The sequence below is a fragment of the Heterocephalus glaber genome, unplaced genomic scaffold, assembly GCF_053883595.1.
Source record: "Heterocephalus glaber isolate CG9 unplaced genomic scaffold, H.glaber_assembly_v1.0 deba00001481, whole genome shotgun sequence".
In the NCBI taxonomy this organism is placed as follows: domain Eukaryota; kingdom Metazoa; phylum Chordata; class Mammalia; order Rodentia; family Bathyergidae; genus Heterocephalus; species Heterocephalus glaber.
Window position 1 is genome coordinate 17,494,126 of NW_028258317.1, and position 19,070 is coordinate 17,513,195.

Here is a 19,070-nt window from a genome sequence, read left to right on the forward strand (position 1 = left end):
GGTGGCTGGGACCAGTACTTTAAAGGAGCAAGGAGAAGGGTTCGTGTGGTACAGAGTAAGAGGATCCTTAGATTTGGGGAGAAACTGTGTGGTCTTAACAACTACAACAGGAATAGACTAATACAAGGGTTCAATCTATTGTGCCAGATCCTTCCAATAGGATACGCTTAAACCAATAAACTGGAGCCAAGTGGGGAAGTCCGCCTCCAAGTAAAGGTCCTCCTTTTACCAGTCGATCTGGACCTATCCTTTTTGTTGATTGGTCAAAAACCCAAATCCGTCGAGGAAGCGTTGCTTTGCGGCCAATTGACGTGGCGTTACTGGGCGTGTTGCATCCCTGAGGCGGGAGCCGAGCTATAAACGAATTTTCTGATTGGCTGTGGTGCGCGAGTTGCTGGGGAGAGGCACAGAGAGGCGGGCGCGAGTCCCTAGGGCAGGCGCTGATTGGCTGAGGTAAGGGCCGCTTTCCTTCCGATGATTCGGCTCTTCTCGGCTCAGTCTCAGCGAAGCGTTTGCTGCCGTCGTTTGAGTCTTCGCTGTTGCCTCCCCCTCGCGGATCAGGAGCTAGCGTCTCCCACCCGCCCGCCGTCCCGGTGCAACTGGGAGGAAGCCAGAGGGAAGCCGTCTGCGGGTTTGTTGCTGCTCCTCGCCCCTCGCCTGGGAAAACTGAGCCCCGGCCCAGTCGGCCGCCTGCCACTCGTTGCCGTTATCCGTGGGCAGCCACAGCCACCCACTGGGAGAGGCGCGCGCCATGGCCTCTGGAGCCGAGTAAGTGTGTGCGCGCGCCTGCCTGCACGCTGCGGGGGCGCGCGCTGCGGGCCCTGTCGAGCTGGTTAGGCCCGGCCGGGCCTGGCGGGGGGCGCGTCTGAGAGCTGGTGAGGGGGATAGAGAGAGAGGGAAGGAGAGGAGACGAGTGAGGGGGTCACAGCCCGGTATGCGCCCCCGCGCGCCCCCTAGGCTGGGCTCGCTTTGGTCCCGGGTCGGCGTCCGGGTGAGATCGTGCTGTGTCATGCAGGCCCCGGCCAGCCTGATTGGCAACGTCGGAACGGTAGTCCTGGCCTATCAAGGTTTTTGGGCCCACATAGCCGGTGGGGCCCTTCGGGGACTCGGGGCGCCCATCCGCGCTCCTCCTCTTTCCTCTGGAAGGCCCTAGGTCCCCGACGAGAGCAGGCCCTACGAGCCCGAGGCCCCACTGGGCCCGGTGGGCGTGGACTTTGAGCCACGTGAAGGGCTCCCGAGCCCTGAGAGTGAGGCGGGGCCGGGGCGAGGGAGGTGCGGCGAGCTGCGGGAGTTCACACCCGCCTTGTGGAGCCTGGCCCGAGTGACCTCCTCTGTGCCCTGCTGCTAGTCAGGGGCATCAGGGAGAGGATGAGCCCTGCCTTTGGCTTTTTCCTTCTTTAGGTCTGCTGAAAATACTCGAAAACTCTAGTCAGTTTTTCTTACCTTATGGGGATGGGAGAAAGGAATTTTTCCTCTCCAATTTTAGATCCTGCCCAAGTTAGGGTGTCAAGTTTATATTTTGGAGGTATTTCTATATTTCAGCTTTTGTGAATTCCAGGTTAGGGTTACCGTTGCCCTGCACCCCCCCCCCCCGCCCCTTTCTCCAGACAGTTACGACGGGGAATTGTCTGTTTCCTTGGGGATTTCTGGCCCCATCTTTATCTCAGGAGAGCTTCAGATAAAACCTTCCCACTTCAGCCCATTCAGTTTAAAATCTAGAGCTTTAGATGCTAAAAAAAGAAAATGAAAACAAGACAATGTAGCCAGCCCACAGAAACTCTTCTATGTAAATTACTTTGCTGCTTTGAAGAGATTAATTTGAGATGTGTTCCTTTTTCGAAAGTTTCTGAGTTGGGGTGAAGTATTACTCAGTTGCTAAATTAAAAGGACTACTTATTAGTACCAAAAATAATCTAAGTTACATCCAGTCTGTCTTTTGCTTTCAAAACTAAAAGTAAGTCTAAAATTTTTGGAACCCAGTATCAAGGGTAGTTTGTGACCTCTAGGTCATCTTGATGAGTCCTACCTAAACCTCTTCCAAGTCCCTGGGGCCTCTTGGGATTATGGAAAGGGCCTGAGTCATGCTGAAGACAATAGAGGATGTCCCCAAAGAACATTGAAAACTGCTGTTGACCTATGGTCAGGTTGAATTCACTCTTGGAAATAAATTACCACCTCTGATCTCTTGGATAGGTGGGAAATTAGAGTTCTTTACCTTAAATGAAGGCCATCTTAGAGCCAGTCAGGAATAGTAGACAAGTTGAAGGTTTTCCTGGAGTGCAGTTCTGAGGTTCAAATACAGCCTGTGAAGACTTGAAACATGTGGCAGTTTTTTCCTTAAGCTCCGATCCTATAAATCGAAAAAGAAGATGGGCAACCTTTGGGGGAAGGTATTTGTTTGGGGTTAAAGAGGAGAACTGATGGGTTTCTGTGTTACCCTTAGCTGTCACGTTGATTGCGCTTGAGTGTTGATAAGCTTTCGAAAGAGTACTTACTCTGCAGCACTGTACCCAGAGTTGCACACTTCTGGGATAGGGAAGCAAGTTACAGCTGAGGAAACTACTCTTGGAAATTAAAAGTGGTTAAAGATACATCTCGTGTAAGAGAGCTTTAGCAGAAAGCTTAGCACTTTGTTAAATGAATGGGATTTGTTTGACATTCTAGAGCACAGGCATCTTTTGTCTTTCTTGAAAATTGTGATATTTCCAATGGCAATACTATTCTGTTTTCTTTAGGGTTTTTGAGACAGGGTCTTGCTCTGTAATTCAGGCTGGGCTCGAACTCACAGAAATCCTCATGCCTCAGCCTCCCAAGTGCTGGGATTACAGGCATGCACCGCCCCACCCAGAACTATTTTGTCTTGATTTGAAACTGTATTCCCAGCTCCTTGAACAGCACCAGGTGCAGAGTAGATACTCCCCCCGCCTCTGTTTCCTCCATTGTTTAGCCTCCCTATTTTGGTTAATACTGATTTTCATGAGCCTACTAGAAGCAGTAACTCTTCAAAGGGAGAGTCCTCTGAGTAAGTGCGTGGAGATGAGCTAGTTAAGAAATTAGTGTCACTATTCAATAAATGATCCTAGCTTCTAGAAAATGATGGAAACTGAGTTTAGATTCAGGCAACCTTGATTTGGGTGAGAAGGATGTGAATTTGCACCATGTCTCAGTATTTCTTGGTTTTGACTTTTTTTTTTTTTTTTTGGTACCAGGGATCGAACTTGAGACCTTGAGCATGCAAGGCAGGCAGTGGAACCGCTGAGCTAAATCCCTGGCCCCTGGTTTTGACTTTTTGAATGAACTCCATGGAACTATGTGCCTCTGTAGTAATTACTGTAAAGCTCATTTTGAGCTTAAGCTGTTAGTGTTTATTTCTGTATATGATGGTTTGTGTCTAGCATTCTTGTACCAGGAAATACTCTGGCATTCAATAGGTTTATCTTTGAGGAAGGTAGTGCTAATAATTCTGCTTTATTGTCTCCAGGATTGTTTGGTGGGACTTGGGGCCTCTTTGAACCCTAAGAGAAGTTATTTGGCTCATTTCATTCCCTTGGAAGGTTAGCAACCAAAAAAGCGCCAGTCATGATGACTGTTAGTACCGCAGGCCAGGTGTTGTGTTGAGCATTTACTTTCATTCACTTAAAATAGTAAACCTCTGAGCTAGGAACTTCCATAATCTCCCATTTTGCAGATGAAGACATCAAAGTCCAGAGTTGAACTAACTTGCCTAAGATTACATTTAATTAAGCATTGGCAGGGTTGGGATTCAAACTAATAGGTCTGACTGTAGAGCTCTTGTTTGTAAGTTTTGTTTTTTTTCTTTTTAGCAGAGATTATGTTTTCAAGGGTTACTTTTTTTTTTTGGTACCAGGGATCTAACTTAGGACCTTGCACTTGCGAGGCAGGCAGCGGCACCACTGTCCTGTTTCTAACTGTTGTTCTCTACAGTCTAAGGCATCTTTCATCTCTGTTATTCGGCAACCACTTGTATCATGTCTTCTTTGATTCCTAGGCCATAGTTTCTTGACCCTGAGGCAGGATCAGTTGGGGCCTAATAGCTAGGATAGCAGTGTTCAAAATGCTAAGAACTCCCAGAGCGGGGAATGGAATGTAGCTGAAAATTGTTCTTTGTGACCTTGGTCTTTAGTGTAAGAATAGCTTTATGGCCAGATGTGGTGGTGCATGCCTGTGATCCTAGCGCTCAGGGAGACTGAGGCAGGAGGCAGCCTGGGTTACATAGTGAGTTCAAGGTCAACCTGAACTACATAGCAAAACCCTGTCTCAAAAAAATAAAAAAGGAATACCCTTATCTACCCATGTTATCTTTCCTAAGTGTGAGTTTTAGAGACTGATATGGTCCCTGGGGCTGTACTGGGACTGACTCCATTTCCTCCTCCTAGTTCAAAAGGTGATGACTTATCAACAGCCATTCTCAAGCAGAAGAACCGTCCTAATCGGTTAATTGTTGATGAAGCCATCAATGAGGACAACAGTGTGGTGTCCTTGTCCCAGGTAAGCTGGGACCACAGTCCAGTCTTACTGCATTGACTTAAGGAATTTCCCTGGGTTTCTTTTCTCATTTTTCTTGCAGTGATCACAGATAGAGTGGGATTTACTGGGGATCCCAACCTCAGGGCTGTTGCTTACCCCCTTTCCCCAGTGACCCAAAGGATTTAACCTTCTTTCCTTAGCCCAAGATGGATGAGCTGCAGTTATTCCGAGGTGACACAGTGTTGCTGAAAGGAAAGAAGAGGCGGGAAGCTGTGTGCATTGTGCTTTCTGATGACACATGTTCTGATGAGAAGATTCGAATGAATAGAGTTGTTCGGAATAACCTTCGAGTGCGCCTAGGGGATGTCATCAGGTGTGTGTGTGGGGTTCTTGGCCTCTCAGGGTTGGGAGGTCAGAGATAGCCTGTGCTATAGGTTATATGTCCCTGCCTTATAGCCAGGATTACCAGGATTATGTTTTTGGCAGCTGTTGATACAAGAAGTTGTGAGAAGGAAGACTCATGTTTCAGGGTTCACTTTAGCTTTTGGTTCTGCTTTCTGGTCTTCAAAATCCATCTCTGCACGGCCCTTTTGACAAGTTGAGATTTTTGGACTTTCCTGGTACCTTTATTTTTTCCTACCAGAGGTATAATCCATCAAACACTAGACCAGTGGTGGTGAATATATAACATGTGTGCTGCCGCTGACTGTTAGTGAAAGCTCTAAAAGATTTGCCATCACTGCCCTAGACTCAGCTTTATGATTGCCATTTGAGGTGTATCTGCCAAATAATGTCTTTACTAGTCCCTCTGTAGCAGTGGTGGTGAACCTATGGCAGGCATGCCCAGTGGCTGATTTATCATCCTTGAAAACTCTAAAAGGTTTGCAGTCACTGCTCTATACTGTGTCCAATTAATGGGTTATGATGGGTGTGGAAAGAAGTAAAGAGTGTATGAATAGTAGTAGGCTTCTAACAGTTCTTTTAAGGAGCTAAGTGAATGTAGGAGAGGGGCATGGTTAGAAACAGACCCAGATTAGTTCCAGTGTAAATGATTTTGCTTGTTCCCAAATAACTGTAGGCAAGAGGCTTCCCCAACCACCAGTCACCTGGCCAGGATCATCTCGGCTTCTGGTTCTTTTTCATGGGGTCTTAAGGTTCATGTTCTTTATTCCTGAGAGTGCTTAGTCACTTTCTGAAGGTGTTCTGACCATGTGGCTGAGATTATTTTATTTTTTTATATTTCTCTGACCTAACACACTTGTCAGACCAAGGCTTCTACTTGTGATATTAGGTCATAATACTAGCTTGAAGGGTTCATCCTTGAGTATTGCTCATTGAAGACCCTAGTGGTAGGGCTGTGCACGTTTTCTTTGTGGGGTCTTTCTATTGAGCTACCTACCTCCTTGGCCCTTTTTATTTCAAGACAGGATCTTGCTGAGTTGCCCAGGATGGGCTTGAAGTTGCAATCCTCCTGCTTCAGCCTCCCTCAGTGCTGGGATCTTAGGTGTGCACCACCATGCCCAGCTGTGAGGCTTTCATATGTTCTTAATTTTGGCTCACTAATTAGGAATGTGCTGCCCTATAGTATCTTCTAGTAGCTTCTCCTGCTACCCTACCCTGGATGTGATCTTAGTTCTTCTTGGCTGTTCCTTTGCCCTCCCATTCTTGATCTCCTTCCTCTCTTCACCTAAAGCCATCCCTGCATTTTCTCTTGTGCTCACCATCAGCTCTCTGTGCCAGGCCCTTTTGGACACCCAATGCTTGGGGCTGCAGTATGGTTGGTAATGTGGAGTCTGCTTGTCATCCTCAGCATCCAGCCATGCCCTGATGTGAAGTACGGCAAACGTATCCATGTGCTACCCATCGATGATACAGTAGAAGGCATCACTGGCAATCTCTTTGAGGTATACCTTAAGCCATACTTCCTGGAAGCTTATCGACCCATCCGAAAAGGTGAGAGATAATTCTAGAAACTGAACTTAAGGATGGTTGTTTGGAGGAATACGTAGGAGTAAACCTTGGGACATTTTCATCTCTGTCTGTCTTTGTGTGTGTCTCTGAGTCTCTCCCTCTCCCCCTCGCCCCATCTCCCCCTCTCTTCTGGGAGTTGAAGCCAGGGCCTTCACACTGAGCTACATGCCCAGCTCATTTTTTTTGAGAGAGGTCTTCCTAAGTTACCTAGGCAGAGACAATCTCAGACTTGAGATTCTCGTGCCTCAGCTTCCCAAAGTGCTGGGATTATAGGCATGTACTACTGTGCCTGGCTGATCTCATTTTCATGTATATGTGCACAGGTGTATCCTACCACATGGTCATGTGTCTTTCCCTCTCTGCTCTAGGAGAATGAGCTGTCTTATTGTGTTCCTGATGGAGAAGGTAGTCCATTTTGGCTGTGTCATAATTCAAAGTTCACAGCTCTACCATGGGTGGTTGTAATGAAAACTTATACTACCTATGTTCCAGAAGTTAAAAGTTGATGGGTTTCTGGCACATCAGATACTATTCACTGCACTTTTGAGTGGCAGAGGGATGCTTTACAGAGTAACTTTTTACTCTTAAGTGGTGCTAAGACAGTGCAGGGTAAGACTGGGTAGGATGATATCCAGTGCTAAGGTCTCTTGAGGAATTCTCACTTGGTCTTATAGTTGACACTTCTAACGCACTCTCTTGCTCTCATAGGAGACATTTTCCTTGTCCGGGGTGGGATGCGTGCTGTGGAGTTCAAAGTAGTGGAGACAGATCCCAGCCCTTATTGTATAGTTGCTCCAGACACAGTGATCCACTGTGAAGGGGAGCCTATCAAACGAGAGGTGAGTTTACTCCCTGATCCCAGTACCTTATTTTATTGTTGCTTATTGTGGCAGTCATGTGTTAACTAAGTAAGGCTGAGTACTCTTTCTAACTAAGCTGAGAAATGGGAAGCCTCTCAGCTATTCATTCTGGGCCTAGGTGTTTCTTGGAATAACCTAATATCAAGAATTTTAGATTGAATATGAAAGGTACAAGTGATTGAGATAATTTTTGAAGTACAGCTGATGATGTCATCCAGGCCTCTCCCTATTCCCAGTTTCAGGTGTTTGGTTTTAGGGAGCCCTTTCCAATAAAGCTAAGGGTTATGTGAGAGCCAGGTGTTGTGCTAGAATTCTTTGCCTTGGGATTTTTATGGTGGTTCTTTGAGGCAGGGTCCCTTACGAAGAGCACCTTCCCAACTCATACAGCAGAGTTTTCATAGCAGATAGTGATTTGTGAAATTCAGCTCTGCTGATAAGAGTATTTATGCGTTTTCCTTTCTTTGTCTCTTCCATATCCAGGATGAGGAAGAGTCATTGAATGAAGTAGGCTATGATGACATTGGAGGCTGCAGGAAGCAGCTAGCTCAGATAAAGGAAATGGTGGAGCTGCCCCTGAGACATCCTGCACTCTTCAAGGCAATTGGTGTGAAGGTGAGCATCCTGGGCTCTGTGGGAATGAGTCAAGGGTGATGATTAATGATTATACAGTGTCTAATCGTGGGACTGTTTTCATGTATACCTTGGGTTAGTGGGGCAATAGAATATTTGGGGTTATAAGAAGACTAAATTTATTAGAGCTACTAATGTTCAATGGTCGACAGCTTAATTAAGTGTTCTTTTGTATATCATATATGTATTACATATATATGTATGTATGTATGTATATATCAGGTGTGGTGACACATATAATCCCAGCTATTTAGGAGGCTGAGACAGGAAGAGGATTGGAAGTTTGAGACTAGCCGGGGCAATATAGTGAGACCTTGTGGTGGTACACACCTATAATCCCAGCACTTGGGAGGCGGAGGCAGGAGGCAGGAGGATCGCTGCCAACCTCAGCTACATAGTGAGTTCAAGGCTAGTCTGAACTCCATAGGGAGACCCTCTTTCAACCCCCTCCCCCCCCATATCAAACAGGCTAGGGATGTAGCTCAGTGTTCCAGTGCTTGCCTAGCTTGTATGAGGCCCTTGGTTCAATCTCTGGTACTGGGGGAGAGAAGGAGGGGCACACAAGACACAGCAGGGCATAGTGGAGCACACCTGTGTTTAGTTCTGGCTATTTCAGAGGGGAGGGTGGGGGGACTGCTTGTGGCCACAAACTCAAGGCTAGCCTGAGCAATGTAGAAACTCTGTCTCAGAACATAAATAATAAAAATATAAAGACAACTTTTATTTCATAGATCTTGTTTAAGAAAGTGTCAAGCTGGGTGGGCGTGGTGCTACACACCTGTACACACTCCCAGCACTTGGGAGACTGAGGCAGGAGGATTGCTGAGAGTTTGAGGCTGGCCTGAACTGCATAGCAAGACCCTGTCTCAAAAAAAAAAAAGGTGTTATAGTTTGCCCATTTTTCAAGAGCATTATCCAATAGAGGTAGTAGAGGTAGACGTTAAGGAAATTTGTGGATACTAAGGGTCTTGATTTTGGTGTTTTTTTTTCTTTCGGTACCAGGGATTGAACTCAGGACCTTGCCCTTGTGAGGCAGACGTAAGGGTCTTGAGTCCAAAATATTTAAGAATTACTATTCTAGAGTGTAGCTTTGTGACTTTTTCTATATCATGGGACACATTGAAGATGAAATTACTACTTTGCCTAGTAAGCATTATACAAGTAATTTCTTCTTCTATGTGGACAGTTTCAATATCCTGCCTGTTAATGAGACCACAGAAAAGGCAGCTGTGTGTGTCTGTGTCTGTGTCTGGTACCGGGGATCCAAACTCGGGTCCTTGCGCTTGTGAGACAGGCAGTGGAACCACTGAGCTAAATCCCCGGCAGAAAAGACAGCTTTAAAGAGGAAAACTTGTGATTGAGCATAAGGAAAAGCATTCCAACGTGGTAATCCTGAGATGTTGTGATTATTGGAGTGGGTGAGCCTCTGGTAATGAAGAAAGTAGATCTTTTTTGTGTGTGTGTGGTACTGGGATCAAACTCAGGGGTGCTGTACCCCTGAGCTGTATCACTACCTCTTACTATCTTTTTGAGACAGGGTCACTCTAAGTTGCTAAGTTGCCCAGGCTGGGCTCCAACATGGCAATCCTCCTGCCTCAGCCTCTCAGATGCTGGGATTACAGGTGTGTACCACCAAGCCTGGCTGACCCTGCTTTCTTAAATGGTTTAGCTAGTATTTGATCCTTGCTCCATATAGAAATTGAGCCCTTGGAAAGAATTAGGATGTGTTATTTACACATACCAACCTCATGAATATAGTCATTATATACTATGCTCTTAGCATAATGGCTTCTTGCTTTTGCCCTGTTCCCAGAATCTTGAAACTCCCTGATTCTGCATTTTCTTGGGGTACTTTTTTGGTTTTTTGAGACAGTCTCACTGTAGCCCAGGCCGGCCTTGAACTCCTCAGTCTCCCCATTGCTGGGATTACAGGTGTGCACCACCATGTCCTGCTTGGGTAGTTTTTTTTTTTATGATAATTGTTGCCAAGTTTCTAGCAGTTTCTGTTTGTTTTGAGACAGCATACTGTTATGTAGTTCATTCTAGCCTTGAATTCACTATGTTTGCTCATGCTGGCCTCGAACTCACGATTCTCCTGCCTCAGACTCCCAGGTGCTGGAATTATATGTGTTAGTTACAAGAGTGACTATAGTCTGAAGTAAACTATCTAATTAGCATTTACTACCAAGGGCTTTTTTTTTTCTTTTCATGATAAGGTCTTGCTGAGAAGTCCAGGCTGGCCTTACAACCATCCTCTAGCCTCAGCCTTCCTCCCTTGTGCTGGGATTTATGGGCATTAGCCTCTATGCCTGGTTCAAGGCTCATTTGTTTTCTTTTTGGAGCAGGGAGAGATTGGTAATACTGGGAATTGAACCCAAGGCCTTCACACTGAGCTATATTCCTAGCCTTTTATTACTTTTTATCTTGAAACACTGTCTCTTTAAGCCTCATCCTTCCAGAGTACTGGGATAACAGATGTGGTCCGTCATGCCCAGCTTCAAGGGCTTGTTCTTTTGTTTTGTTTGGTTTTGGTTTTTTTTAGATAGGGTCTTGCTGTGTAGCCCAGCTCATAGCTCTTGCTGTATAGGCCAGCTCAGGCTGGCCTTGAACTTATTCTCCCGCCTAGCTTCCTGAGTGCTAAGATTCTGGCATGTGCCAGCATGCCCAGCTATGGGCTAGTTTTTATTTTTGTTTTTATTTTGTTTGTTTGTTTTTGGTTCTGGGGATTGAACTCGGGACCTTGCACTTGCAAGGCAGGCACTGGAACCACTGAGCTAAATCCCTGGCCCTATGGACTAATTTTTAATTGTGTCAGGGTTGTATCTTGATTCTTGCCCTCTAGAGCTCTAGTTAAGCTATTTTATTAGCCCAGCATGTTCTCACTACACTACTCTGTTACTAGTCAAGCTATTTTAGAATGGGTGAAGTTGGGAAAAAATGAGAATCTGAACCTGATCATACTCTATTGGTCATCAGCCTCCTCGAGGAATCCTGCTCTATGGGCCTCCTGGAACAGGGAAGACCCTAATTGCCCGAGCTGTGGCAAATGAGACTGGAGCATTCTTCTTCTTGATCAATGGTAAGAGACTTGGTTCATCTTGTGACTGGGTAGACTTAACTCTGAGCTGGGCAGCTCACAGGCACATCCATTTGCACCATGCCCTTGAACATACTTTAGCATCTTCTGTTGGGTACATTACAGACAGATAAGCAACAAGGGAAAGATATTTTACAATGATACTCCATGTCCTTTCTGCCTTGAGAAAGATTATGGATAGACTAGAGGCATTTAGGGGGAACAAATTGAAATCAGAAAAGGTACATACCTAATTATTAGAAAGGGTTTAAAGGAAGGAAGATGGGCTGAGAACACTTGACTCTCTGAGAATAATATTTAGCTGGTAGAGGTCCAACTGGTATGCTGCCTTCTACTTCGACCAGAGGTCACAGAGCACCTGCTGTCTTCACATTTTCAGCTTTGCTATGAGAAAAGTACACTGAGTCCTTTGGCTTCTTTCCAGCCTGGCCTATTGGCTATCCTAGGATTATGGCTAGTAGAGGCTGTGAAAAGACAGGCAGAGGTTATCTTACCCAGTCCTATCTCTGGGCTAGGCAAACAAGATGATTTATTCTTTTGGGATTGGGAAAGAGTATAGTTTTGTCATTGTTTCCTTTCTGTATCCTTTTAGGCCCTGAGATCATGAGCAAGTTGGCTGGTGAGTCCGAGAGCAACCTTCGTAAAGCCTTTGAAGAGGCTGAAAAGAATGCACCTGCTATCATCTTCATTGATGAGCTGGATGCCATTGCTCCCAAAAGAGAGAAAGTAGGAATTTACCTGAGGGGATACTGGGGGAAGGTTGAAAGGTCCTAACTTCATTTCTTACCAGACATCTTGTCCTGACAGACTCATGGAGAGGTGGAGCGGCGTATTGTATCACAATTGTTGACACTCATGGATGGCCTAAAGCAGAGAGCACATGTAATAGTGATGGCTGCAACCAACAGACCCAACAGCATTGACCCAGCCTTACGACGATTTGGTAAGGACCTCAGATTTCTTTCAACCCTGTTCCTGCATATAGGGTTTCGTTGCATTGATCTTACATCTAATTCACCTAATCTTGATTTCTTAAAGCTCTTTGCGATAGGGCCAAGGGGTCATTTTCACTTCACCTATATTCTCTAGAGTGACTAGTCATCCTGGTTTGCCTGAGATCATGTTTCCTGAGCCACAGGATTTTAAATGCTAGACTAGGAGAGTTCTGGGGTGGGATGATCACATTAGGCCTATCTTTTCTTCCCTTTGGACCAGAAACAAGCCCTGACAATGTTTATGCACTGTCTCACAGGTCGCTTTGACAGGGAGGTAGATATTGGAATCCCTGATGCTACAGGACGGTTGGAAATTCTCCAAATCCATACTAAGAACATGAAGCTGGCAGATGATGTGGACCTGGAACAGGTGGAGTGGTGATGAAAATTGACCAGGAGTGAGGAAAGCTCTCTGTATAGGAAGTTGGAGAGAACTGGCCAGCGACTTTTTAAAATAGATTGGTTTTGATACCAGAGCTGGGAGAAGGAAGTGATTTGAAGCTGAATTTAGGAAATTGGCATGTGTCTCAGTCGAATACAGTAGAGTAAACCGAAATTGTTTGGGCAGCTTTATTTCTTGGCCCCAAGTCCATATTTGAGTACTTAAATCTCATCCAGTGAAGGGTGTACTATTCACTGTGTCCAAAGAAATGGGAGGACCCAGAGATAGGATTCAGGAGAAGGGGGTCATAATTCTATTGTCTCTGAGCTTTCTAGGGTAACTGGGCCTTTTTGTTGTTTTTGTATTACAGTACTGAGGATTGAACCCATTGCCATCACACTAAGATACATCCTTAGTCCCTTTTTAAAAATTTTTTGAGACAGGGTCTCATTAAATTGCCCAGATTGAAGTCAAAGTAATAGTTCTGCCTCAGCCTTCCAGAGTGTTGGGATTGTTGTTAGGCACCACTACACTGAGCTTAGTTGGTCTTAGAAATAGGGTTGTAATAGATTTTCTCTTTGCAGGTAGCCAATGAAACTCATGGGCATGTGGGTGCTGACTTAGCAGCCCTTTGTTCAGAGGCTGCTCTACAGGCCATCCGAAAGAAGATGGATCTTATTGACCTAGAGGATGAGACCATTGATGCTGAGGTCATGAACTCTCTGGCAGTTACTATGGATGACTTCCGGGTAAGGACCAACCCTGTGCCAAGTACACAAACATATGTTTTGTCCCCCTCCCATGTACATCTCATCAGTTTTTCCGATCTTTTTAGTGGGCCTTGAGCCAGAGCAACCCATCAGCACTGCGGGAAACTGTGGTAGAAGTGCCACAAGTAACCTGGGAAGACATTGGGGGCCTGGAGGATGTCAAACGTGAGCTTCAGGAGCTAGTCCAGGTAGGATAACTTGGTATAAGGATGAGCCACAGCCTCAGTATAATTGACCTGGGTGGTCTCAGGGTATCAGCACATTCACTACAAGAGTTATGAGAGCACAGCTTAGAAGCCTGCTATTCTCCAGTTAGAGACATTAAAAGTATTCCAAGAGAACTTGGTGGAGGGGGTGCTTCTGTTTGTTGTCAGGTTTCCTTTAAAATACGGAACTAGGGCCGGGGATTTAGCTCAGTGGTTTCACCGCCTGCTGCGCAAGTGCAAGGACCCGAGTTCGAGCCCCGATACCAAAATAGATAGATAGATAGATAGATAGATAGATAAATAAATAAATAAATTTTAAAAAATATGGAACTAGCCTTGACTCTTCTTTCCTTTTCCTTCTAGTACCCTGTGGAGCATCCAGACAAATTCCTCAAGTTTGGCATGACACCATCCAAGGGAGTTCTGTTTTATGGACCTCCTGGTTGTGGGAAAACCTTGCTGGCTAAAGCTATTGCTAATGAATGTCAGGCCAACTTCATTTCCATCAAGGGTCCGGAGCTGCTTACTATGTGGTTTGGGGAGTCTGAGGCCAATGTCAGGGAAATCTTTGACAAGGTGAGCTACACGAGGCTAGATTATCTATTCACTTGCTTGTGGGCAAGGTAGGGTAGAGGCTGTTTCTTTAGGAAATTCAAAACCCTCTTATTGTTGGCAGCTCAGCTAAATCATTTAGGGGTACTTCGTTTTCCTTCTGAGGTCTGAGAGACCCAGTTATGTTAGTGTTTGAGTTAATCTGTCCCTCCCACAGGCCCGCCAAGCTGCCCCATGTGTGCTCTTCTTTGATGAGCTGGATTCAATTGCCAAGGCCCGTGGTGGTAACATTGGAGATGGTGGTGGGGCTGCTGACCGAGTTATCAACCAGATCCTGACTGAAATGGATGGCATGTCCACAAAAAAGAATGTGTTCATCATTGGCGCTACCAACCGGCCTGACATCATTGATCCTGCCATCCTAAGACCTGGCCGCCTTGATCAGCTCATCTACATCCCACTTCCTGATGAGAAATCCCGTGTTGCCATCCTCAAGGCGAACCTGCGCAAGTCCCCAGTTGCCAAGGCAGGTGCAGTGTTAACAAGGACAGCGTGGAGTGCCTTTTGGTTTCTAAAAAGATTAGATTCTACTGGGGATTTCTGGGGTTAGGGCTGGTCTAACAGGAAGGTGGAAGATTTGGGCATGGTAGAATAATCTAGAACCAGGAATAAAATGGATAGTAGAAGATGGGGAAAACTGGTGTTGGGGTTGCCCAAAGATCAGTGTATCCCAGAGGAGGAAAGACTAAAGGTAGCTCTGTTGCTTCTTTTTAGGATGTAGATTTGGAGTTCCTGGCTAAAATGACTAACGGCTTCTCTGGAGCTGACCTGACAGAGATATGCCAGCGTGCTTGTAAGTTGGCCATTCGTGAATCCATCGAGAGTGAGATAAGGCGAGAACGTGAGAGGCAGACAAATCCATCAGCCATGGTGAGTCTGCTTGCTTTCCTCAAATGTGCTAATTGTGGGGAGCCAGAGAATAGACTCCACCATGCCCCAGAGTTGAGAGTAGAAAGTTCTTAGATCATATGACTGAGGAAATACTGAGTAGGTTGTCAAAGAGAAACAATACTGAGCTACACCCGTTTAGTCTGAAATAAGGCTGAGAAGAAATCGGCAGCCTACGTGTTCAGTCTATATTGAGTTCTTTGAGGAAATCAAAGTATGATTATGTACATAAGGAAACAAAACAGGGTTTCAAATCTGGGGTCCATATATCATTCCCTGGAAGTAGGCGAAGGGGTCAAGAGACCTCCCAAAATTTGTTTATTTGTGTATATGTAAGCGCTGCAAAGGTTGGGACTTACCACCTCACTTGTTTACCACTGTGTTTTGGTTCCATGTTTAGGACTTAGTGAATGAAGAAATAAGTAAATAAATGAATGGCTTGTTTTACCTCTTGGAGGGAGTCTTCTTTCCCAGTAAAATCTTTAAAACTATTGGTGTACTATTGCTAGGAAGCAGGCTCATAAGTCACAAGAGTTGGGGTGGCCTCTCAGTGAAAGAGATGGGGTTCAAGCTGGGCCATAAAGGGAGAGTAGAGTTTGAATAAAGGGATAAGTAGCCCAAATAATTTGTTCTAGTAGTAGGATTGTAAGAAGTGGGAAAACCTGGGTGAGTATAAAAGAGTGTACAGTATATATGTTACTGGAAGTAAGGCTGTTAGGTAGGGTGTGGTCACCAGATGTGGTCACCATTGACATTTTCTTTTTAAATTTTAGATTTATTGAATAACCATACAGTAATACATACTCTTTTAGGGGTCAGTGTGCTTTTTTTTTCTTCCCTCTCTCTGGTTACCAGGGATCGAACTCAGGACCTTGTGCTTGTGAGGCAGGTGTGGTGCCACTGAGCTAAATCCCCAGCCCTGGTCAATGTGGTTTTTGACAGATGCATACGAATTAACTACTGTAACAGTTTATATGTAGAAATTTCTATTATCTTGACCATTTTCTCTGGCCACTTCAGTCAGCATCTTCTTTTCCTAAGCCTTTGGTAACCACTAGTGTGATTTTTGTTCCGACATTTTTGTCTTTCTGAATGCATTAAGTTATTTAGTTTGTTTTGAGATAGGGTCTCACTATGTAGTTCAGGCTGGCCTCAAACTCGCAGCAATCCTCCTGCCTCAGCCTCCCAAGGGCTGGGGTTACAAGCGTGTACCACCACACCTGGCAGATTGTTAAATTTTTAAGAAGACTAGTAATCCAGAAAGTTTGGCCTATTGACTTGCTGAGGTTGGATTGGAGGGTCAGGAGACCAGTAGACTATTGCAGTCATGGGAAGTTGAGGACACCATGGTTAGAGTCCAGGCTGAGCCTTAACAATCCTGGTGGTCTGTTTCCTAACTATAGGAGGTAGAAGAGGATGATCCAGTGCCAGAGATTCGCAGAGATCACTTTGAAGAAGCCATGCGCTTTGCCCGCCGTTCTGTCAGTGACAATGACATTCGGAAATATGAAATGTTTGCCCAGACGCTTCAGCAGAGTCGAGGCTTTGGCAGCTTCAGGTAACTTGGTTGGGGGCAGTGGGCATTTCCTAAGTTGTCTTGGAGGTCTGCACATAAAAAGTGATGAGAGAGTCCTAAGGAGACTGGAGGGTGGTTATAAAAATCTTACATAGGCCTTATCCTAATACTCTTTCTTCCCCTCCCCCCCTTCTTTGCTCTGCTCTTGTATACAGATTCCCTTCAGGAAATCAGGGTGGAGCTGGCCCCAGTCAGGGCAGTGGAGGTGGCACAGGTGGCAGTGTGTACACAGAAGACAATGATGATGACCTGTATGGCTAAATGATGTGACCAGCGTGCAGCAAGCTGGCCTGGCTGGACCTTGTTCCTGGGGTGAGGGCGCTTGCCCAGGAGGGACCAGGCGTGCGCCCACAGCCTGCTTCATTCCTAAGTCTGAACAGTTCAGCTACCAGTCAGACTCTGGATGGGGGTTTCTTTTGCTAAATATACAAAAGTGATAAAATAAAAATAATTTTCATTTGGGAGGCAGAGAGTGAATTACCAGGGAATTGGGCCTTGGGCCTGTGCCATTTCTGTTGTAGTTTAGGCCACAGTGCAGGGAAGCTGTGTGGGGTGTGAACCAAGGCACCACCACCACCCCTCGCAGTAAAGCATCTGCACTTCACTCCATGCTGCCTGAGCCCTCTCCCCCTAGCCAACCTGGTTAGGTGGGTGAGGGGCCATAGTTGCTGGGTGTTCATATAGAGAGTAGATTGATTTTATTTTACATGCTTTGGAGTTATTGTTGGAGAACTAATCACAAGCAGTTTCTAAACCAAAAAAATGACATGTTGTAAAAGGACAATAAAGGTTGGGTCAAAATGGAGCCTGAGGCCTGGCCCCTATGCCTGATTTTTTTTCCTGGGAAGGGCCTTGGGCTGTCCCTCACTGCTGAGGCAGAGGCATAATTCCAAGTGTAAAGTCCTGGAAGTAAGATTGCACTGTGTTCCACTACGGATTAACAGTGGTAGATACCTCCTGTTGCCTCACTATGTCTGTTCCATTACTGCAGTGAAGGAGCAGCCTGATGGAGCTGCTTATGTGGATAATATGGCATCAGTTCACCTATATTTGACGTGGAGGATAAGGGCAGGTTTGCAGAACTCTCATCCTGACCAAGGACAAGATTGGGGTCTCCTTTAAAAATCTTAAGGTTATAAAAAGATAGTTTGTTTGCAGGTTGGTATTATTTTTACCCCCTTTTGATGTATTTAAAAATCCCAAACATTCATCCCCTGGATAAAGATCAACTGCAATTATGTCCTGCTTTGTCTTTTTCTTTCATTTTTATCTTTTGAGGCAGGTTCTTGTTGTGTAGTCCAAGCTGGTCTTGAACTTTCAGTCCTGCTGCCTCTGGCTCATAGTGCTAAAACTGTAGGTGTTTGCCACTGGACCCAGCTTGGTTTTTTTATTTTTTCAGTGCTGAGATTACATCCCTCATGGTCTTGAACATGCTAAGCAAACCACCTACCACTGTGCTACAACACCCCCAGTCATTTTTATTTTGAGACCAGGTCAAGCGAAGTTGCTCAGGCTGGCCTTGAACTTTAGATCTACTCCACCTTTCTTAGTAGCTGGAAATGCATGTATGTGCCACCACACCAGGCTTAGATGTGTTTTTTTGAAGTAAACATTTCTCTCTTCCTCAGATTGTTCTTATAGTGTGTGTGCGCGCGCATGTGGTGATGAAGATCAAACCCATGACCTTTTGCATACTAAACAAATGCTCTGCCACTGAGCATACACCCCAGCCTTACTGGCATAGCTTTGTGCACAGGTATAGAGTATCCTCATTCAGATATGAAAGTAATAACAGTGCTTCTGGGCTCTTTACCATATGCCTTACACTAAGAGAGTGTACACTGAAAATAGTCCATAGTCTGCTGACCAGAATTTAGTTATCCCAGGACCCACACGAATCAAGATAAACTAGGCTCTATTTTAGTCTGTATAGATAAATCTGCAGGGATACAATATGTTTAAATCGGTTGATTAAACAGCTTTGGAACTCAGGTGCTGTGAAATAGACAGTTTTGCACATTGGTATTTGAATTGACTATCCTTTGTTTTCATGACAATTTCCCCACCAAATTTTTTTTTTTTTTTTGGCAGGGGTTTCTTTAGTCTTCCTACCATGTAGGTATTCCTGAGGGCTTGGTTTTTTTTTTTTTTTTTTAATCACATCTTAGTCCTATTTTACTTATCTCTTCCCTTCTACCTTTCTTCCCTCCATTCTTAGACATCCCCTTCCCATCTACGAAAAGGTCTACCTCCCTGTTTCCTATCATGTTACTTTGCTCTTTATACTTTGGGTTTCTCATATAAGAGAACGATGCAGTATTTAACTTTGTGTGTCTGATTTATTTTGTTTAGCATTGTGGTCTCAAGGTGCATCCATTTTCTACACAGGACTCAAATTTAACCTTTGTGACTGAGTAGCCCTCCATTGTGTTTATATACCTCATTTTCTTTATCTGTTCATCTGTAGATTTAGCTATTATTGTGCTGCTATAAACATGGGTATGCACGTATCAGTGTAATGTGATGTCATTATTGTTCATTTTTATTTTTTGGAGACAGGGTCTCTGTAATTTTTTTTTTTTTTTTTTTTGATAC

General features: G+C 45.0%; 1 protein-coding gene across 2 annotated transcripts; it reads left to right on the forward strand.

Annotated features, from left to right (window-relative positions):
• The first annotated feature begins 496 nt into the window (after positions 1–496).
• Vcp (valosin containing protein) lies at positions 497–17,280 on the forward strand. Of its 2 annotated transcripts, none has more exons than XM_004873918.4 (17): positions 497–768; positions 4,398–4,509; positions 4,689–4,861; positions 6,299–6,441; positions 7,168–7,298; positions 7,800–7,931; positions 10,926–11,028; positions 11,639–11,772; positions 11,854–11,989; positions 12,299–12,411; positions 13,008–13,172; positions 13,259–13,381; positions 13,763–13,975; positions 14,169–14,477; positions 14,726–14,881; positions 16,303–16,457; positions 16,631–17,280. In XM_004873918.4, the coding sequence occupies exons 1-17, from the start codon at positions 752–754 to the stop codon at positions 16,734–16,736; spliced, it is 2,421 nt and encodes an 806-aa protein (XP_004873975.1). In that variant the 5' UTR covers positions 497–751; the 3' UTR covers positions 16,737–17,280. The 2 variants fall into 2 exon arrangements, with proteins under 2 accessions (XP_004873975.1, XP_087040423.1); XM_087184297.1 differs by lacking the exon at positions 497–768 and adding an exon at positions 794–875.
• Positions 17,281–19,070: the final 1,790 nt, after the last annotated feature.

Bases quoted from the DNA above. Each gene is read 5' to 3' on its own strand.
- Vcp (XM_004873918.4), top strand. The intron at 11,773-11,853 runs GTAGGAATTTAC...TTGTCCTGACAG, and splicing joins TTGCTCCCAAAAGAGAGAAA to ACTCATGGAGAGGTGGAGCG. The intron at 14,478-14,725 runs GCAGGTGCAGTG...GCTTCTTTTTAG, and splicing joins GCAAGTCCCCAGTTGCCAAG to GATGTAGATTTGGAGTTCCT.